The 15,886-nt window shown below is 42.1% G+C and overlaps 1 protein-coding gene across 1 annotated transcript; it reads left to right on the top strand.

Annotated features, from left to right (window-relative positions):
- The first annotated feature begins 1,319 nt into the window (after positions 1 to 1,319).
- On the top strand, positions 1,320 to 14,886 carry LOC309344622 (cytochrome P450 2J4-like). The gene is made up of 9 exons (XM_081867226.1): positions 1,320 to 1,673; positions 4,762 to 4,924; positions 5,836 to 5,985; positions 6,632 to 6,792; positions 7,322 to 7,498; positions 7,869 to 8,004; positions 10,540 to 10,727; positions 11,359 to 11,497; positions 13,948 to 14,886. The coding sequence occupies exons 1-9, from the start codon at positions 1,335 to 1,337 to the stop codon at positions 14,121 to 14,123; spliced, it is 1,629 nt and encodes a 542-aa protein (XP_081723352.1). The 5' UTR covers positions 1,320 to 1,334; the 3' UTR covers positions 14,124 to 14,886.
- The last annotated feature ends 1,000 nt before the right edge of the window (positions 14,887 to 15,886 follow it).

Below are 15,886 nucleotides of genomic sequence, written 5' to 3'. Positions count from 1 at the left end.
CGATCAAAAACTGAGTGTTCCAGTTTCCAAACTTTTTTGGGAAGCTGAGCATCTGGTGCAGCTTCCGCTATAGTTTCTGGTGCACCTGCGGCTTGTTTTCCAAACATTTTGGAAGTTGAACGGACTTCTGGAATGGATCCTGTTGGACTTCCGAGGTACAGCGGTAGTTGGAATTCCACCTCCTCTCCAGCTGATGGTGATGAGTATTAAGATTCTTCTATTTGACACGGGGAACGAAGGCTGAAAGCTAATGACTTGGCATGATGGGGTAGCACTACCCTGACCTCCCAAGAGCAAAGTTGCTGCTGCTTTCTGCAAGGGACAGTAAACTCTCCCCATCCCTGATTATGGGATGTGCTAGTTGGCACTACTTAGAGCTGGAGTCCAAAAAAATCTGGAAAGTCACTGGTTCCCCACCCCTGATTTCATCTTTTTGTGGCCAAGGCAAAATCTGTACCAGATATCGCTGTCGCCTACCTGATTAAGACCCAATATGCTTCTTTCCCCTATCTAATGGACTATTACCACTCTAGAAAATGGAGTCGGCTACCAAGCAGTCCTCATATGGTTCTGCTAGTTACAATCTTCCTCAAATGATCCAGCCTAAGACTGTTTCTAATCTATGCAGTATTGAACAGAAGGCAAGGAAGATGATTCCTCTGACTCTTTACCAAGAGGACAGAGTTGCTGAACCTGTTCTGATCTGAAATATCAAAGCGCTAGTATTGATTTGCACTTGCAGATAATTCTTCTACAAATGTCAGCTAAGATACTAATATTTACTCTTCAAAACAAGTGAAATTTAACCTGTTGGGTCTGAGCAGCCAGAGGCAAGATGAGTCCTTCATCTCTTTTTTTTTTTTTTGTAACATCTATCCTATATGAGATGAGATGATCAATCAAGACACACTCCCCAGACCCTCAGAATCTTCTTTTTGTAACACCTGGGATCCACTCTTCTCCTGTATAAGACGAGATGATTGATCGGGGGTTTCACTAGATGACCCTTGGTTCCCTTCCAACTCTAAGATTCTATGATTCTCTAAGATTCTATGAACCAACCCAGACCCATTATAAACGTGTTTTAAATAGTGGTTCCAACTTTAAGGTGCTATTATGCTTTTTTCCAAGAAATGACAGACTAACTGCTATTGTTGTTGCTTATGGAATTTTAAGTAAAGTTTATTTCCTGTGGAAAAATTAATAGAATATATTCTTTTTTTAATAAAAGTGAAAACAAGAAGGAAATGTTCTGATTCAGAAAGCTACCTTCCCTCTCCTGTCTAAGAAGAGGCCATCTCGCTTCTATCTCTTTGTGGGTGTGATGTACAACAATGTACGGATTGCATACTCCTGTTTCTCAGAGGAGCCCTAGCCTAGAGGAGAGGTGTGACTGCTTTCCTGGGATCAGATTTCTGTTCTCCCAACAGAAAACAGTCTGCTCTGACAAAGGAGGCTTGAAAGGTTCCAAGATGCTGCTCCAGTTGCTCTCTGTCCTCTGGGAGGCCTTGTCCCTGCAAGTTGTTCTGGTGTTTCTGGCAACATTTCTACTTCTTGCTGATTACAAGAAAAGGATTCGCCCAAGGGATTTCCCCCCAGGGCCCAGGCCTCTTCCCTTGCTGGGCAATATACCACATTTTGGTGCAAAGGACCCACATTTGGCAGCACGGAAGGTAAGAATGAAGGAATGAACCAGATGATGAGAAAACAGGTAACATTGCAGTGGAAAGGAGCGTAGAAACCTAAGATGGAAAGGAATTGCTGAAAAAATTAACAGAAGTGGAATACAAAAAGGGAGGTGTGAGGAGGTCGCGGAATATTGAAATTATTTGATGTGTTTTGGGTTGTGTTTGTTTTGTTTTGTTGGTTTAGTGTGTTGGTGTTGTATTGTATTGTTTTTCTTTTCTGTAGTGTTTAAATTGTTGGAAAAAGTAATAAATATTATTTTTTTTTAAAAAAGGAGCGTAGAAACCTCACTGGAAAATGAGGCTTAGATGCCCCAGTCTAGCATTCTGATTCCAAGAGTAGCCAGCCAGAGGTCTCTGAGCAGCCCACAGCTGGGGCATGAAGGCAAATGCATCTCCTGTGGTTTGTTCCATCCAGATGTGTATGGCCTCTGAATCTGGGGGATCTATTTTGCCTAACAGTCATTGGTAACAAGCCTGTGTCCACACCTGCCATAAAAGGTAGGATGGTTGTTTGCATGATTCTATTTTGTTCGCAGGTTATTTCCACCACTTCGACCTTTTACCTCTAGCTCTGGGCAGGGGGGGAAAAAAGTCCAGAGCTATGAGCCACATATTTGCATGAGTAAGGTAATGAGCTCTGTCCAGTTCCTTGGTCCAGAGGTCAGTTTGCTTTCCTTGTATTTGACCCTTCTGTTCAAGTAGATCATACAGTGCCAAGCAGCTTCGCAGGTGCAGTGCGTGAGTTCAGGTGGGCTATGGGTCAGGGTGACTCTTACCTTGCTCACGAACTCAGTCCCAAACCTCAGGTCTAAATTAAGGAACAGCATGTTTTTTAAGAAAATAGCAAGAAGATAAAATGGACAGATACTTCTATGGAAAACAAATATTAAGAAGCTTGCTATGGTTAATGTTAGCAGTGAATTCACAGAGGTGTGTTTGTCCTGTATTAGAAAGTGGGATTTTAGTGTTGCAACTCCAGCTCTCGAGAATCAGTTACCAACTGAAATCCAACAGCAACCCAACATGTATTTATATTCCTACAAGATAATTTTGTTTAGATTGTAAGCCAGTAATTATGTGATGAAATTGTTGTTTTATTTTTGAATTTGCTTTAATGTTACGGGAGCTTGTGTTTGTGTGTCCTGTTCTGTTTTTGTCTCGTGCACTGTTTTGATGGATTAGCAAAAACCATGAGTGATGCCATGAAATCGGAATAATTAGCATCCTTAAGCTTTCTTGTCCTGTTGCTTTATCTTCAGACCATGTATTTCCAGGGCTGCTAATGCGCTTGCCAGAATTTGTGGATTGCAACTCCCATCATCCCCCACCGTTGCCCATCTTCACTGGGTTTCATGAGAGTTGTGGTCCAAAACACATTGGCTATCCCTTGGAGTTGCTGACAGACGGGTATAGGGTTGCTACCTATCCTGTGTAATGCAAGATCACTCTGTATTTCTATGTAAAATGTGACGTCCTCAATACTGGACACAGTGTGTCCTGTATTTGCTGCACTCCCTCTCCCTGCCATGTTAGGGATCCTCTCCAAATGCTCACCCACACTTCTACGGGAAAGGCATTGCCAGCTGGGCTGGAGAAAAACGTCTTTCGCTTCTTTCCTTTCCTTTTTTCTCCTTGCTCCCTCTCTTCATTCCACCCCTGAGGAGGAGCAAGGCTTTCATGTAGCTGCTTCCAGTTCCCAGCCTAGGATCACTGAGCCCTATCTCTCAGACATCAACAGCTTCCAAGGCTCTAGGAACAAGTAGTTTTCTGTCAGTGTAGCCCAGAAACACCAGTTCTGAACATAGTTATCTGCATGATATTTGAAAGAGGAGGGTGGGGGAGAGGTAGCTCCCCACAAGTCTTGTCCTTCGCCCCACACCTAATATTCCCTCTCTTTCAGAAATTTACAGTAACATGTGGAACAAAGTCATCACCTCTTCAGAATATGACTCTTTGTTTGTTTATTGCCCAGGCCTGCATCTGTTGCTGTGCAGTACTGCATATATGTGAAAAGTCATGTATTTAAGCTCTGGGTAGGAAAGCACAGACAGATTTACAAATTTGTTTGTATGTGTGTGTGCTCATGTGACAAATTCCAGAGGGGCCATAGTGTTTGGCTGCAATAGATTGTAATGAATTGCTTTGAAGTCATTTCAGCACAAGGTGAAAAAACAACAACCCTCAATTCCTCCCTCATCCTGACCTGTATTTTGCCAGAACCAAGGTAGTAACTCTAGAGGGCTACAGGGGGTACCTATGTCCAGGACTCCAAGCCAGCAGGGACCCCAAGCTGTCTTTTTGAAATAAACCAGACATTTCTAAAGGAAGTTATAAACAAAACAGTTGAAGCTTCTTGTTGCTGTTGCTGCTGGATGGATGGATGGATGACACTTGAGTACATAAAGCATTTTTCTTGTGTTTACATTATTTCCTCCACTCCCTTAGTGTGCAGCCTTTATAGAATAAAACATAATTGACTGGCTTGGAAAGGTTTTGCTCAGAATTAACTCCCTTACAAAAAGAAGGGAGGAATATTGTGGTGCCCCACTCAGTTCTCTATGTCCCATGTACTTTAGGATAAGGATTGTAGTTCTGTTCACATGTTATGTTGTACATTATTCTACCAACCCCCTTTTATCTTTGCAACGTTAGAGCATGATCCTGAGAAAGCCAAAGTTGCAGATTTGATCCCCATATGGAACAGCTGCATATACCTGCATTGTAGAGGTTGGAATAGATGATCCTCAGGGTCCCCTCCAACTCTACATTTCTTTGGTTCTATGATCTCTGTGTGGTAGCTAGGCTAAATTAATATATGTGCAGAAGCAGCAGCTCTTGTCAGTAGATTGCAGGCGGAGAATGAAGGGGGTCTGTCCATGCACAGTGAACTGGGCCCAGGAAACACTTTTGACATCTCTGCTGCCCCGCTGTACGTATTTGATTGCAACCAAGTCTGCTTGTTCCATGCAGTATTGGCATTCTATAAACATCAAAAAGGTAAATTAATATAGAAAATCAATGTAGACTATATAGAGATATTTTGTTCTCTCTTGCATTCTTCCTCTCCTTTCAGCTGGCTGAAAAATATGGCAATGTCTTCAGCATCCAGGTTGGGAAAATATGGATCGTGATTGTGAATGGATTGCATCTGGTGAAAGAAGCTCTTGTCCATCAGGGTGAAAACTTCATAGATCGTCCAGTTGATCCTCTTTCCAAGGAAATCAGTAGGTCATTGGGTGAGTTACTTTAAATTACGGCCAATTGTTTAAATTTATTTATTTATTTCTAGCTCAGAAATGCGCTTCCGTATCATCATTTGGTATAACAGCATAATCCCATCATTTCCTGGTGAAGGTTCCCATCTAATCAAAAAGCCAAAAATAAATGGAGAGAAAAACAGAATTATCATTAAATAATCAAGGCCATATAAACAGGTAACGTTAATCCAGAAAATGAATGCCAGATTGGCCTAAAGGGCTTCAATGCAGAAGGGACATTTGTAAAAATATATATATATTGACTGCTTTACGTATTCCTATATATTTACTTCATTTGTGTATTTCTAAACATATGCTGCCTTTCTATCAGAGTTCCCAAAAACTTTCAAAGGACAGCATAAAGTACAGGGAGCCAGCAACATTATGCGGGGTGGGGTGTGGTAGAATAAATAAGTAAATTTGCCATTTCCACTTACCATTTATTCTTTTTTCCTCCACCTACACACCCAGTAGGCTTTCCTTGCTTACCAGGCTTGGGGGAGGTATCGGGGGGCCCAAGGAAGCCCTTGGGGCTCCTTCCTACAGCCCAGTAGGTAGCCCCCCACTTTGTGGGGTGGTGTTGGCTCTTGGGATTCCTAGAATTTGCCTTTGCACACAGACCCCCAGAACCAAACTACCACATAATTGGTGGGCCAACTGTATTCCAAAAAGCAACCCAAACAGTAAAAAACAAAAACCAACCAACCCACAGACAATAATCAAACAGCAGCAGAACTAACGGCAATCAAATAAAAACAACCAGCCTGCTTCAGTCTTTCCAAAGCAACACAAACAGGCAAGCAGAATAACCTAAAGCAAATAGCCCATGTTATAATTAAATGTTAAATGTTCTTCCTTGTGATATGCACTTGTTATTTCTTCCCCTCTAGGAGTGGTCTCCTCTAATGGTCTCACCTGGAAACAACAGAGAAAATTTGCCATATCAATGCTCAGAAACTTTGGTTTGGGTAAAAGGACTTTAGAAGAACGAATACAGGAAGAGAGCCAATACCTAAAGGAAGCTATTGAAGCTGAGAAAGGTGCGAAACAGTCAAAAAAGCCTATTTCCTATGAAAGGTTAAAAAATACATTGGTCATGGTATGAAGCTTTCAAGTGCTGCTTTGTGCAAATGCAGCTCTGCTTTAGATGGGCATCAATGTAAAACTCAGCCCAGGGGTATATCCATTGTGGGTCTTATTTCTCCCATAGCCACAAGCCTTGGATTCAAACAGAAATCAAACACTGTGCTCTAAAACTCTCCAGCTCGCTCTTTTACTTCTAGGTCACATCCCTGCAAAGTCTACCCTAGACTCTCTCACTGCAGTCTGATGGAGGGGCCTTTCTCCCAAGTGATCACCTCATGAGACAGCTAGCCTGCCTTATGTTTTAACACTTGCTGCCTCCAGGGATTCAAGAGGGCTAGTAACCTCAAAACAACATAGATATAAAATCAAATAGAACAATGTGCTAGAAAGCTTATACCTATAGCTGTGCAGTTTTCCTTAGCATGTTCCCCTAAGTATAAAATTCATCCACTGTGCCGTCTAGACATCCTCTATCTGAAGAACATCTGCTGTGCCCCCCCATACTCTGTCCAGACCCACCCACCCACTTCCTTCTGTTTTTGTTACATGGAAGCCATAAGCAGTCTTACTCCTTCTCCATTTTTCTCTCTCTCTCTCCAGGGCAGCCATTTGACCCTAAACTTCAGATTAATAATGCTGTTTCAAATATCATTTGTTCTGTCACTTTTGGGGACCGCTTTGATTACCATGACAGCAATTTCCAGAAGTTATTGCTCTTCCTTGATGAGATAATGTATCTTCAGGGATGTATGTGGACTCAGGTAGGTCTTCTGGTCCCAGGCACACTCCCACATTTTTGTTGACTGTTCATTGATTTGCTTTTGGCCCTCATGTTTCTTTATGTTCTGATTTCTTTTCCCCATTTGTCTTGTCATTCAGGCATCACACACCATCTTATATCCCCTTGACATCTTGTCTTGTCTTCACATTATCTATTAAAATACCAAAGGTAGGGCATGTTCATAAACTGGATTTAAGATCCAGAGCATATCTTGCAATGAACACAGTGATGCAATCCCAAATGACATACACGGCTTAATTCCACACTCCCCTCTTACCAGTTAGAATCTGTGCAAGGCCCCCCCATGCAGATAGGCATCACCAAATGAGAAAACTACATTGGCACCATTTTCCTGATATCAGGCAAGGAGCGTGCATTTGTCAAGCAGGTAGCCATCTTCATGGGAAGGCATCACATGGATTCCTACCTCCTTTGATAGTAGCATGATCTGCAACTGTTATGAGAGGGCTTTCCCCGCACAAATCTGATGTTAGTATTTGTTTCCTCAGCTGTACAATGCATTTCCCGCTCTCATGAAGCACTTGCCAGGGCCCCATCAGACCGTTAAAAGAAACTGGGGAGAACTGAAATCCTTTGTGAGAGAAATCATTGAAAAACATGAAGAAGACCGGAACCCATCTGCACCCAAAGATTTCATTGATGCCTATCTAAATCAAATGGCCACGGTAAGAAACAAAAAGTATAGTTTGTGTAGTAGCAGTAATAGAAAGCAGAGACAAAATCTAAAGGACCAGAACTTACCCTGTTTTTCCATTGGCTCTGTGTGAAAGCAGCCAAAGAGGTGTGGGTGCATGTGTGTACAAGTGCATATACATGAATATGAAATAATGTGTATCCAGGGGTGACCCACCACCACTTGTCCTGAAATCCACCAGATTCACAGGGCTGTTGACTTGGCTGTGCTAGATGCAGGACACTTGTCAGGAATAGGGCTCATGAATCTCACTCATTGTCATCACTTGATATATAGGACTGAAACTGGGATGGTGTTTTTAATGACAGATGAACCCTTTGGTGCATTTTCTTTGTTTTAAGGAGGATGCTGCTTCCAGTTTTCATAAAGACAACCTCCTACAATCAACACTGGATCTCTTTCTTACTGGAACAGAAACATCTTCTACAACCCTGCGCTGGGCCTTGCTGTACATGGCCATTTTCCCGGAAATTCAAGGTAGAGCCATCATTTGCTTACTTGTCTTTGATTACTTTGGGTTTGGAGTAAATCTACTGCAATTAAGGGATGTAACCTATAGGCTATTAGGTTCAATTTGTTTTCCATGAGTATGATTAACATTGAATAGCATCAGTACTTTGTTTCTAGAAAAAAAGGTGCCAGTAAGCACCATGGAGTTGTTACAATAAGTGCCACACTTTTAACATATCCATTAAAAAATTGCTGGTGGTTTGTACCTTTGAGTACCCCCAGGAAACAAAAGCTGCATTCCACCGTTCCCTTTTTTGGATGAGCTCCCAATGCCGTGTTGGTATGTTACTATGCCAGATACACAGATATAGGATGGGAGATATCTGGCTTGACAGCAGAACTTGTGAAAAGGATCTGGGAGTCTTAACATGAATCAACAGTGTGATGCAGTAGCAGCAAAAGAAAAAGAAAAAGAAACCCTAATGCAATTCTAGGTTGCATCAACAGCAGTATAAGATCAAGTGAAGTAATAGAACCACTGTGTTCTGCCTTGGTCAGACTCCAACTGGACTACTGATTTCAGTTCTGGGCACCCCAGTTTGAGAAGGCTATTGATATGCTGGAATGTGTGTAGAGGAGGGTGACACAGATGATCAAGGGTCTGGAACCAAGCCATCTGAGGAACGGTTGAGGGAGTTGGGTATGAGAGGACATATGATAGCTATCTTCTAATCTCTGAAGGGCTCTTATGCGGAAGATGGAGCAAGTTTGTTTTCTGTTACTGCAGAGGGTAAGACCTGAACTAATGGATTCAAATATTAGGAGGAGCTTTCAGACAGTGGAATGGGCTACCTCAGAAGGTGGTGGACTCTCTTGGATGACCATCTACCAAGGATTCTTTAGCTGTGATTCCTGTATTGCAGGGGTTGGAATACATGACCCTTGGAGTCCCTTCCAATTCTACAATTCTATGATTCCATGAATCCTTGCCTCTAGTGTAAGCTATAGGTTCAATAGTAACTACAATAAGGTAATTTCATAGCAAAATGTGGAAATGTTTTTGTTCTCTTAGGGATTCAAAATTAGAATGGGAGCTAGGTTGTATGAATGATGTTCTGTGGTCTGCCTCCGGATATTTTCTGGAGTGATTCAAAAATGCAGTAGGTCTACTCGTATTAATATGTTATTATATAAACTGATTAATTTATTTTGTTGAATCAACTCAAGCAAATACAGAAAGGAGATACATAGGATGGAATTCAACTTCAAATTATGATTCCATTTCCTCATTGCCAGTGTTGAATAGTGGGTAGACATAGCAGACGATTTCTCCAAAGCAGCTCTTTATTTGTAAGCTGGAACAAACAGCTCAGCCGGCCTGCTTTTATAGGCAGCCGGCTGTCAGCATTGTAGCAACAACAACCCAGGGTTTCCCGCCTAAAGTAACTGACGTGGACCTGAGTGAAAACTATATACAGTGGTACCTCGGGTTACATACACTTCAGGTTACATACGCTTCAGGTTACAGACTCTGCTAACCAAGAAATAGTACCTCAGGTTAAGAAATTTGCTTCAGGATGAGAACAGAAATTGTGCTCCAGTGGCACGGCAGCAGAGGGAGGCCCCATTAGCTAAAGTGGTGCTTCAGGTTAAGAACAGTTTCAGGTTAAGTATGGACCTCAAATGCAAGAAATTCAAATGCGAACCATAGCATCCCTTACAAAAATGTCCTCAAGCTTTGCTTCCTGAATCATAATGTGATTTATGCCACACTGAAGCCAGTTAATATCATAGGTGTGTTTCACAACACTTCGTTTAGCAAGTAGTTGACCATAAAATGTACCTCTTTCAACATGACTTCTAAATGGAGATTATTAACTCAGTTGCTAGCTGTTTTGCATTTGATCTGAATTGATTATATGTATGAGCTGATGTTCTTTTAAGTCTTATATCATATGCATATATAATTATTAATATGTAACTGTTTTTGTATATGGAACTGCTTTATGTACTTTAACTGTTTTTAATGTGTGATGTTTTGCTGTGGTTTTATAATTTGCTGGAAGCTGCCCAGAGTGGCTAGGGCAAACCAGTCAGATGGACAATTTAAATAAATCTTCTATTATTTTTATTTTATTTATTATTTTATTATTTTATTTTATTATTTTTTATTATTTTTTATTATTTTTTATTTTATTTTATTTTATTTTATTTTATTTTATTTTATTTTATTTTATTTTATTTTATGGACAGGATTCGCTGAGGGAGTCCTGTCAGCAGAACCTGTGAGCATGGACTTCCACTTGTGCAAAAAGGCTTCCCTCCACTCCTCTCCCTGTACTACTCTCTCACACACCCTGAAATTGCTTCAAGGAGGTTGTGAGAGGCCACAGAACAGTGCGGAAGGGGAAAGGGGTGGACTTTCCATCTGGCAAGCTGCAATAAATGGTGCAGTCAAAACAATTCTATTTAGGCAGTAGATGGACCATTCCAGCTAGAGATCTTCAGCTCTCAGTTTTTGTCTGTTCTTATTGTATTGAAGCTAATCTTCTTCATTTACAGCCAGAGTCCAAGCGGAAATAGATTCTGTGATTGGCCAGTCTCGCCAGCCAGCGATAGGTGACAAGGACAGCATGCCCTATACCAATGCGGTTGTTCATGAAGTTCAAAGGATGAGCAGCATTGTGCCACTGAATGTGCCCCGGATAACAACTAAGGACACTACACTGGCTGGGTTTCATGTGCCCAAAGTAAATGTTAAGAACATAAAGCTCTTGTTTGTTTTTGCTCTTCCAGTAAAGAGCACAAGCTTTTAATGTTTGATGTTTTATCGTGTTTTTAATATTCTGTTGGGAACTGCCCAAATTGGCTAAGGAGACCCAGCCAGATGTGCAGGTTATAATTTATTTATTTATTTATTTATTTATTTATTTTAGGCCAACATGGTGCCATCCAGGTGTTGTTGGACTCCAACTGCCATCAGTTCCTGCCAGCATGACCAACAGGCAGGGATGATGAGGCTTTCCCCCCAAACATCTGGAGGGCACCATGTTGGTAACCTCTGGTCTAAATACAGAGTTGTACCAGTCTCAGTCTGAATGGGTAGCTAGTCTGTCAGAAATTAGCCAGTATCTGGTGTTGCTAACCTTGAATTTTATTAGTTCAGCAGGCTTTGAATGTCTTTTAAAATCTATATTGGAACTGTGCTTTTGTGGGAAATCTTTGAATGAATTACTTAATAATGAGAAGTAAATACTGCAATCAGAACATTTCCTTTCTCTGTCAGGAGATACAGGTTTAGTACTGCTGTAATTTCAAAGAGAATACTTGAGAGCGCCTTGTCATTTTCATCTACTTTCTTCTCTGCTTCTCCTTTGGCAGGGAACCATATTGGTCACCAATTTGACCTCTGTGCTGTTTGACAAGGATGAGTGGGAAACACCCAATGAGTTTAATCCTGGCCATTTCCTAGAGAATGGTCAGTTCCGGAAAAGGGAAGCATTCCTGCCATTCTCTGCAGGTAACAAAAGCTGAGGAGCTGCTCACCCGAATTGCAACAGGGCCTATATGATGACGACTTACTTACTGAGAGCTGGGTATATTACTAACTGTATTGTGCATTTAAGGGTCACCAACTTTTTTGGACCAGTGAGTACATTTGGCATTTAAGAAAGTGCTATGGGCACCAATCACAAAATGGCTGCGCTTGGGGCTGTGGTGTACACAAAAATAGTGTTGACATGACTCCCCACTCCCACCCCAACAAAGTGTGGATTTTTGAGGGGGTGTTTACTGAGATCTTTAATGAGTGCCATAGGTGGCTCAGACAGTCCTTGAGGGCTAGGGCGTATTGTTTACAGCAGCGGTCAGCAAGGTTTATCTTGCCTGGGCCAGAACGGTCCTGCAGAGATATCTCCGTGGGCCGGGGCATGGAGCACCTGCGATTTTCGGTGTCTGCATCTGTGCAGGTGCAATTTTCGGCATCTGTTCATGGTGCTGCGGAAGCGAGTCCCTGCACAGTTCTGCTCTGGTTTAGCACAGTGTGCGAGCGGGCAGCTCATTTCAGGGGTGGCTCGTGGGCCAGTCAAACGACCTCTGCGAGCCACTTCCAGCCCATGGGTTGCTGACCCCTGGTTTACAGGGTTTCCTTCCCCTCAGGGAATATGAGAAACATTATGTGTGCAAGCTTCCCTCTCCATGTTCACAGTTGTTTTCCTCTCTGCACCAAGAGAAAAGCACCGTATTTTTCGTTCCATAACATGCACCTGACCATAAGACGCTTTGTAACAACATTTTTGCACAATTGCAGCCCCAGGAAACAGTGGGTGCGTGATTTTGGTGCAGGCTGTAGCCATGGACATGCTATGTGATCTGATGGTGAATTTGGGGTGACCGAGGTAAAAATCCTGAGGATCCATGGGCTTTTACCTCCCCCCTCCTAGGCAGCCTCCGCTAGCATCCCTTATCTTTCTTCCAATCCCACCAATCAGCTGTTTCCTTTCAACATTCCCTTTCCACTTGTTTGCCCTAGTGTCTTTTCCTTAGGTGGAGCAGTTTTTTGCTCCTCCTTTTCTTCTAATTTCTCTCCTTATTGCTTTTGTCTTCCTGTTTCCCCCCTTTGCAAATTTGCTGTCTTTACCTCTCCCCTCCCAGGCAGCATCCTTTATCTCTAGCATCCCTTATCTCTCTCCCTGATCAGCAAATGATCAGCGGCTTTGTTTTAACACCCACTTCCCTCTTTCAAAAAACAAAGCACAATCTGCTTTTCGCCCCTGGGCAATTTGGCACCTGGGACCACACATTCACTCCATAAGACGCACAGACATTTCCCCTTACTTTTTAGGAAGAAAAAAGTGTGTCTTACGGACCAAAAAATACGGTACCTGCTTCTCACCATGCAGCTCAGAAAGTAAGCCACTTATGGGGGAAAGGGATCTGTTTCCCTGTAGGTGGATTGCTTTTGCCCTACCCTCATCATCCTTTCAGCTTGCTGTCCTTCCCTCCTTCCAGCTTCTAGCATTGCTCTTTTTCTCCCACACGCCTTAACCTTACTCTCTGTCTCCTGTCCCAGCACCTCATCTTACCCTCACTGTGGTGTGTGTGTGTGTGTGTGTGTGTGTGTGTGTGTGTGTGTGTGTGACATTATGTCTACATTGTGGTCTGGTCCTTCCCACTGCTCGGTCCCTCCAACAGTTTGTTTGTTTGTTTGTTTGTTTGTTTGATTGCCTGACTGACTTATTTTTTATTGCCTGTTCTATGCAAAATGTTTTCAGTTAGGATAATGTGGCCCTTTCTCCAAAAAACAAAAACACAAATTCCATCCTGAGTTCCTAAAGATTGATGAATTTTTCTGAAACATTTTTAAGATCTTTTTTTTGGGGGGGGGGGTCAAAGTGAATGCAGAGTTTTGGGTTAAGCCAGTTAACTGGATATTAACTGAATGATAGTTGGTTTTTATGATGTTTTCTATAATTTTATGAAATAAATAAAATAAATAAATAAATCTCCACATCTTTGAAATGTGAGAGGGAAGCTGTAAGGTTAGGGATGGATGGATCTGTCAACTTTGGTTTCCTTCATTTTTCCAATCTTAAATTCAATTCTCCATATTTCAGCAGCAATCTGCAGTAGAAAAGAAAACCCATTTAAGTGCATGTTTTTCTTATTGACACATTTTTAAAGCTCGCTGTGACTAATTTACACAATTTTGTAAACAGTTCCTCTAATATAATGAATCTTTGCACGTTCCTTTCTCTAATATATGAATATTTTTGGACATTTTCCCTTTATAAGTCTTTTTGTACACATGGGTTGGTTGGAGACTGCACTGTAAATATCAAATAATGGCTGTTTTGTGTGTGTGTATATTCATGTCTGTATTCATATTTAGGGAGATTGCTATGAAGATGTAAACTCTACTAACATAGTCTCTCTCTCTCTCCCCCCCCCCCGTCTCTCCTTCCCTTTTAGGAAAGCGAGCTTGTCTTGGAGAGCAGTTGGCGAGGATTGAGCTTTTTCTTTTCTTCACTGCCCTACTTCAGAAGTTCACTTTCCAGCCTCCAAAAGGCGTGACATTAAGCCTTGACCATCGGTCAGGTCTTACGTTATCCCCCCAGCCGTACCGGATATGCGCAATCTCTCGCTGAGGGGACTCATTTTATGGTACTGCTCATTAAAAGAAGATGGTGAAGAATTTGACCAGCACTGCCTCCTTAGTTTCTGTCCTTAGGAGGACAGCTCAATAGTCATAGCTCAATATTAATGCATGTCCGTTGTATTTAGAAGACCTCAGGTTCAATCTACACGACTGGTGTGTGGTTCTTCTCATAAATGATCTCAAGTATGTGACTTTTAAAATTGTCCTGGGGGCACAGCTAGGGCAATGTCTTATAAACCAGCAAAGCCTTGTACCTGAACCACTTCAACATTCAAATGCCAGATCAATAATTTACTATTGAGAAAGGTTGCAGGTGTCTGGTAAATTGTAGACTTTGATACTCAAGCTGTAGTAGGTCTATAGGTCATGGCAAATTTCAATTTGGTTCAAACAGTTAATTTAATGAAAAAGGCTTACTAAAAAAGATTTTCTAAGTTGGCAGTGCAGAAGCACTGTGTACTTGGGCCAATATAGCAAGGGCCAATCTGTGTACTTGGCAATCTAGCAAGTTAATGTTTATTACAGACATCAGTGCTTATGACATAGGTGCATAGAGTGATTTTAAAAGGATTGCTAGCCTGGATCCTTGGGATGTGTTTATTTATAACCCATCTTTTAAATGGTAGTCTGCCTTTGTAGGATAATTTCTTCATTCCAATTTCTATTCCCTTCTCTCAGGACTTCTCTTCACTAGTGATAAAAAGTTCCAAATTGTGTAATACTTGATTTGGTAATAAAGCCTTGAACTTTCATTTTTGGGCTGGTTGATTACCCTGGTTGTTCTCCTTGTATTCCCCTTTGGCAAATAAAAGATCCCATGTGGTGTGTCTGAGGCCTCATCAAGAAGAAGAAGAAGAAGAGTTTGGATTTGATATCCCGCCTTTCACTCCCTTTAAGGAGTCTCAAAGCGGCTAACATTCTCCTTTCCCTTCCTCCCCCACAACAAACGCTCTGTGAGGTGAGTGGGGCTGAGAGACTTCAGAGAAGTGTGACTGGCCCAAGGTCACCCAGCAGCTGCATGTGGAGGAGCGGAGACGCGAACCTGGGTCCCCAGATTACGAGACTACCGCTCTTAACCACTACACCACACTGGCTCTCACACTTGCAATACACTGCAAGATTGTTGTTTAAATTTTGCATTCCAGTTCTACCCCAAACTGAGTCTGTGACAATAGGCAGTATCTGCACTTTATACATATACAGCAGTATCATACAGTTTTATACAGTCATAGAATCCTGTTAAGGGCATGGAGAGTTGTGAGGAAACCCTTGTAGGAGTACATCTAAGATATATGGGGTGGGATTCTGCTTGCACAAGAGGGCTCCCCCCTACTCTCCTCCATGGGAACCCCCCTAAAAACTTGGCTCAGGTGAGAGTATGGGGTGAGGGGGTAGGAATCTATTTGTCTGGCAATCTGAAATACTTGCCCTGCTGGAGCTTTTGCACATTGTTGAATTCCTCCCCTAATGTAGAAGTAGCCCTAGAGGGAAGCAGCGAGAAGACACTCTGAAAGGTCAGTGACTAATTTGTAGAACTAGAGACCTTCCTTTCAAGGGTGACTTAAAGCCTTCTTTTCCTAAAAAGAACCTGAGTTGTGTCCATGTTGTGGTCAAGACAGTGGTGGACTTTGGGGTCTCAAATTTCAAGAGCAGCCTGTGCAATGCCAAAAATGCCCCCCCCCACTTATCTCACTCCATTCTAAATCACAGTTGCAGCATCCCTGCCACTCTCCCCTAAATCTACATCTGCTC

The sequence above is a fragment of the Podarcis erhardii genome (assembly GCF_964252035.2).
Source record: "Podarcis erhardii genome assembly, chromosome: 6".
NCBI lineage: Eukaryota > Metazoa > Chordata > Lepidosauria > Squamata > Lacertidae > Podarcis > Podarcis erhardii.
The sequence above is the reverse complement of the archived record's forward strand: the minus strand, read 5'-3'. Positions and strand labels throughout refer to the sequence as shown.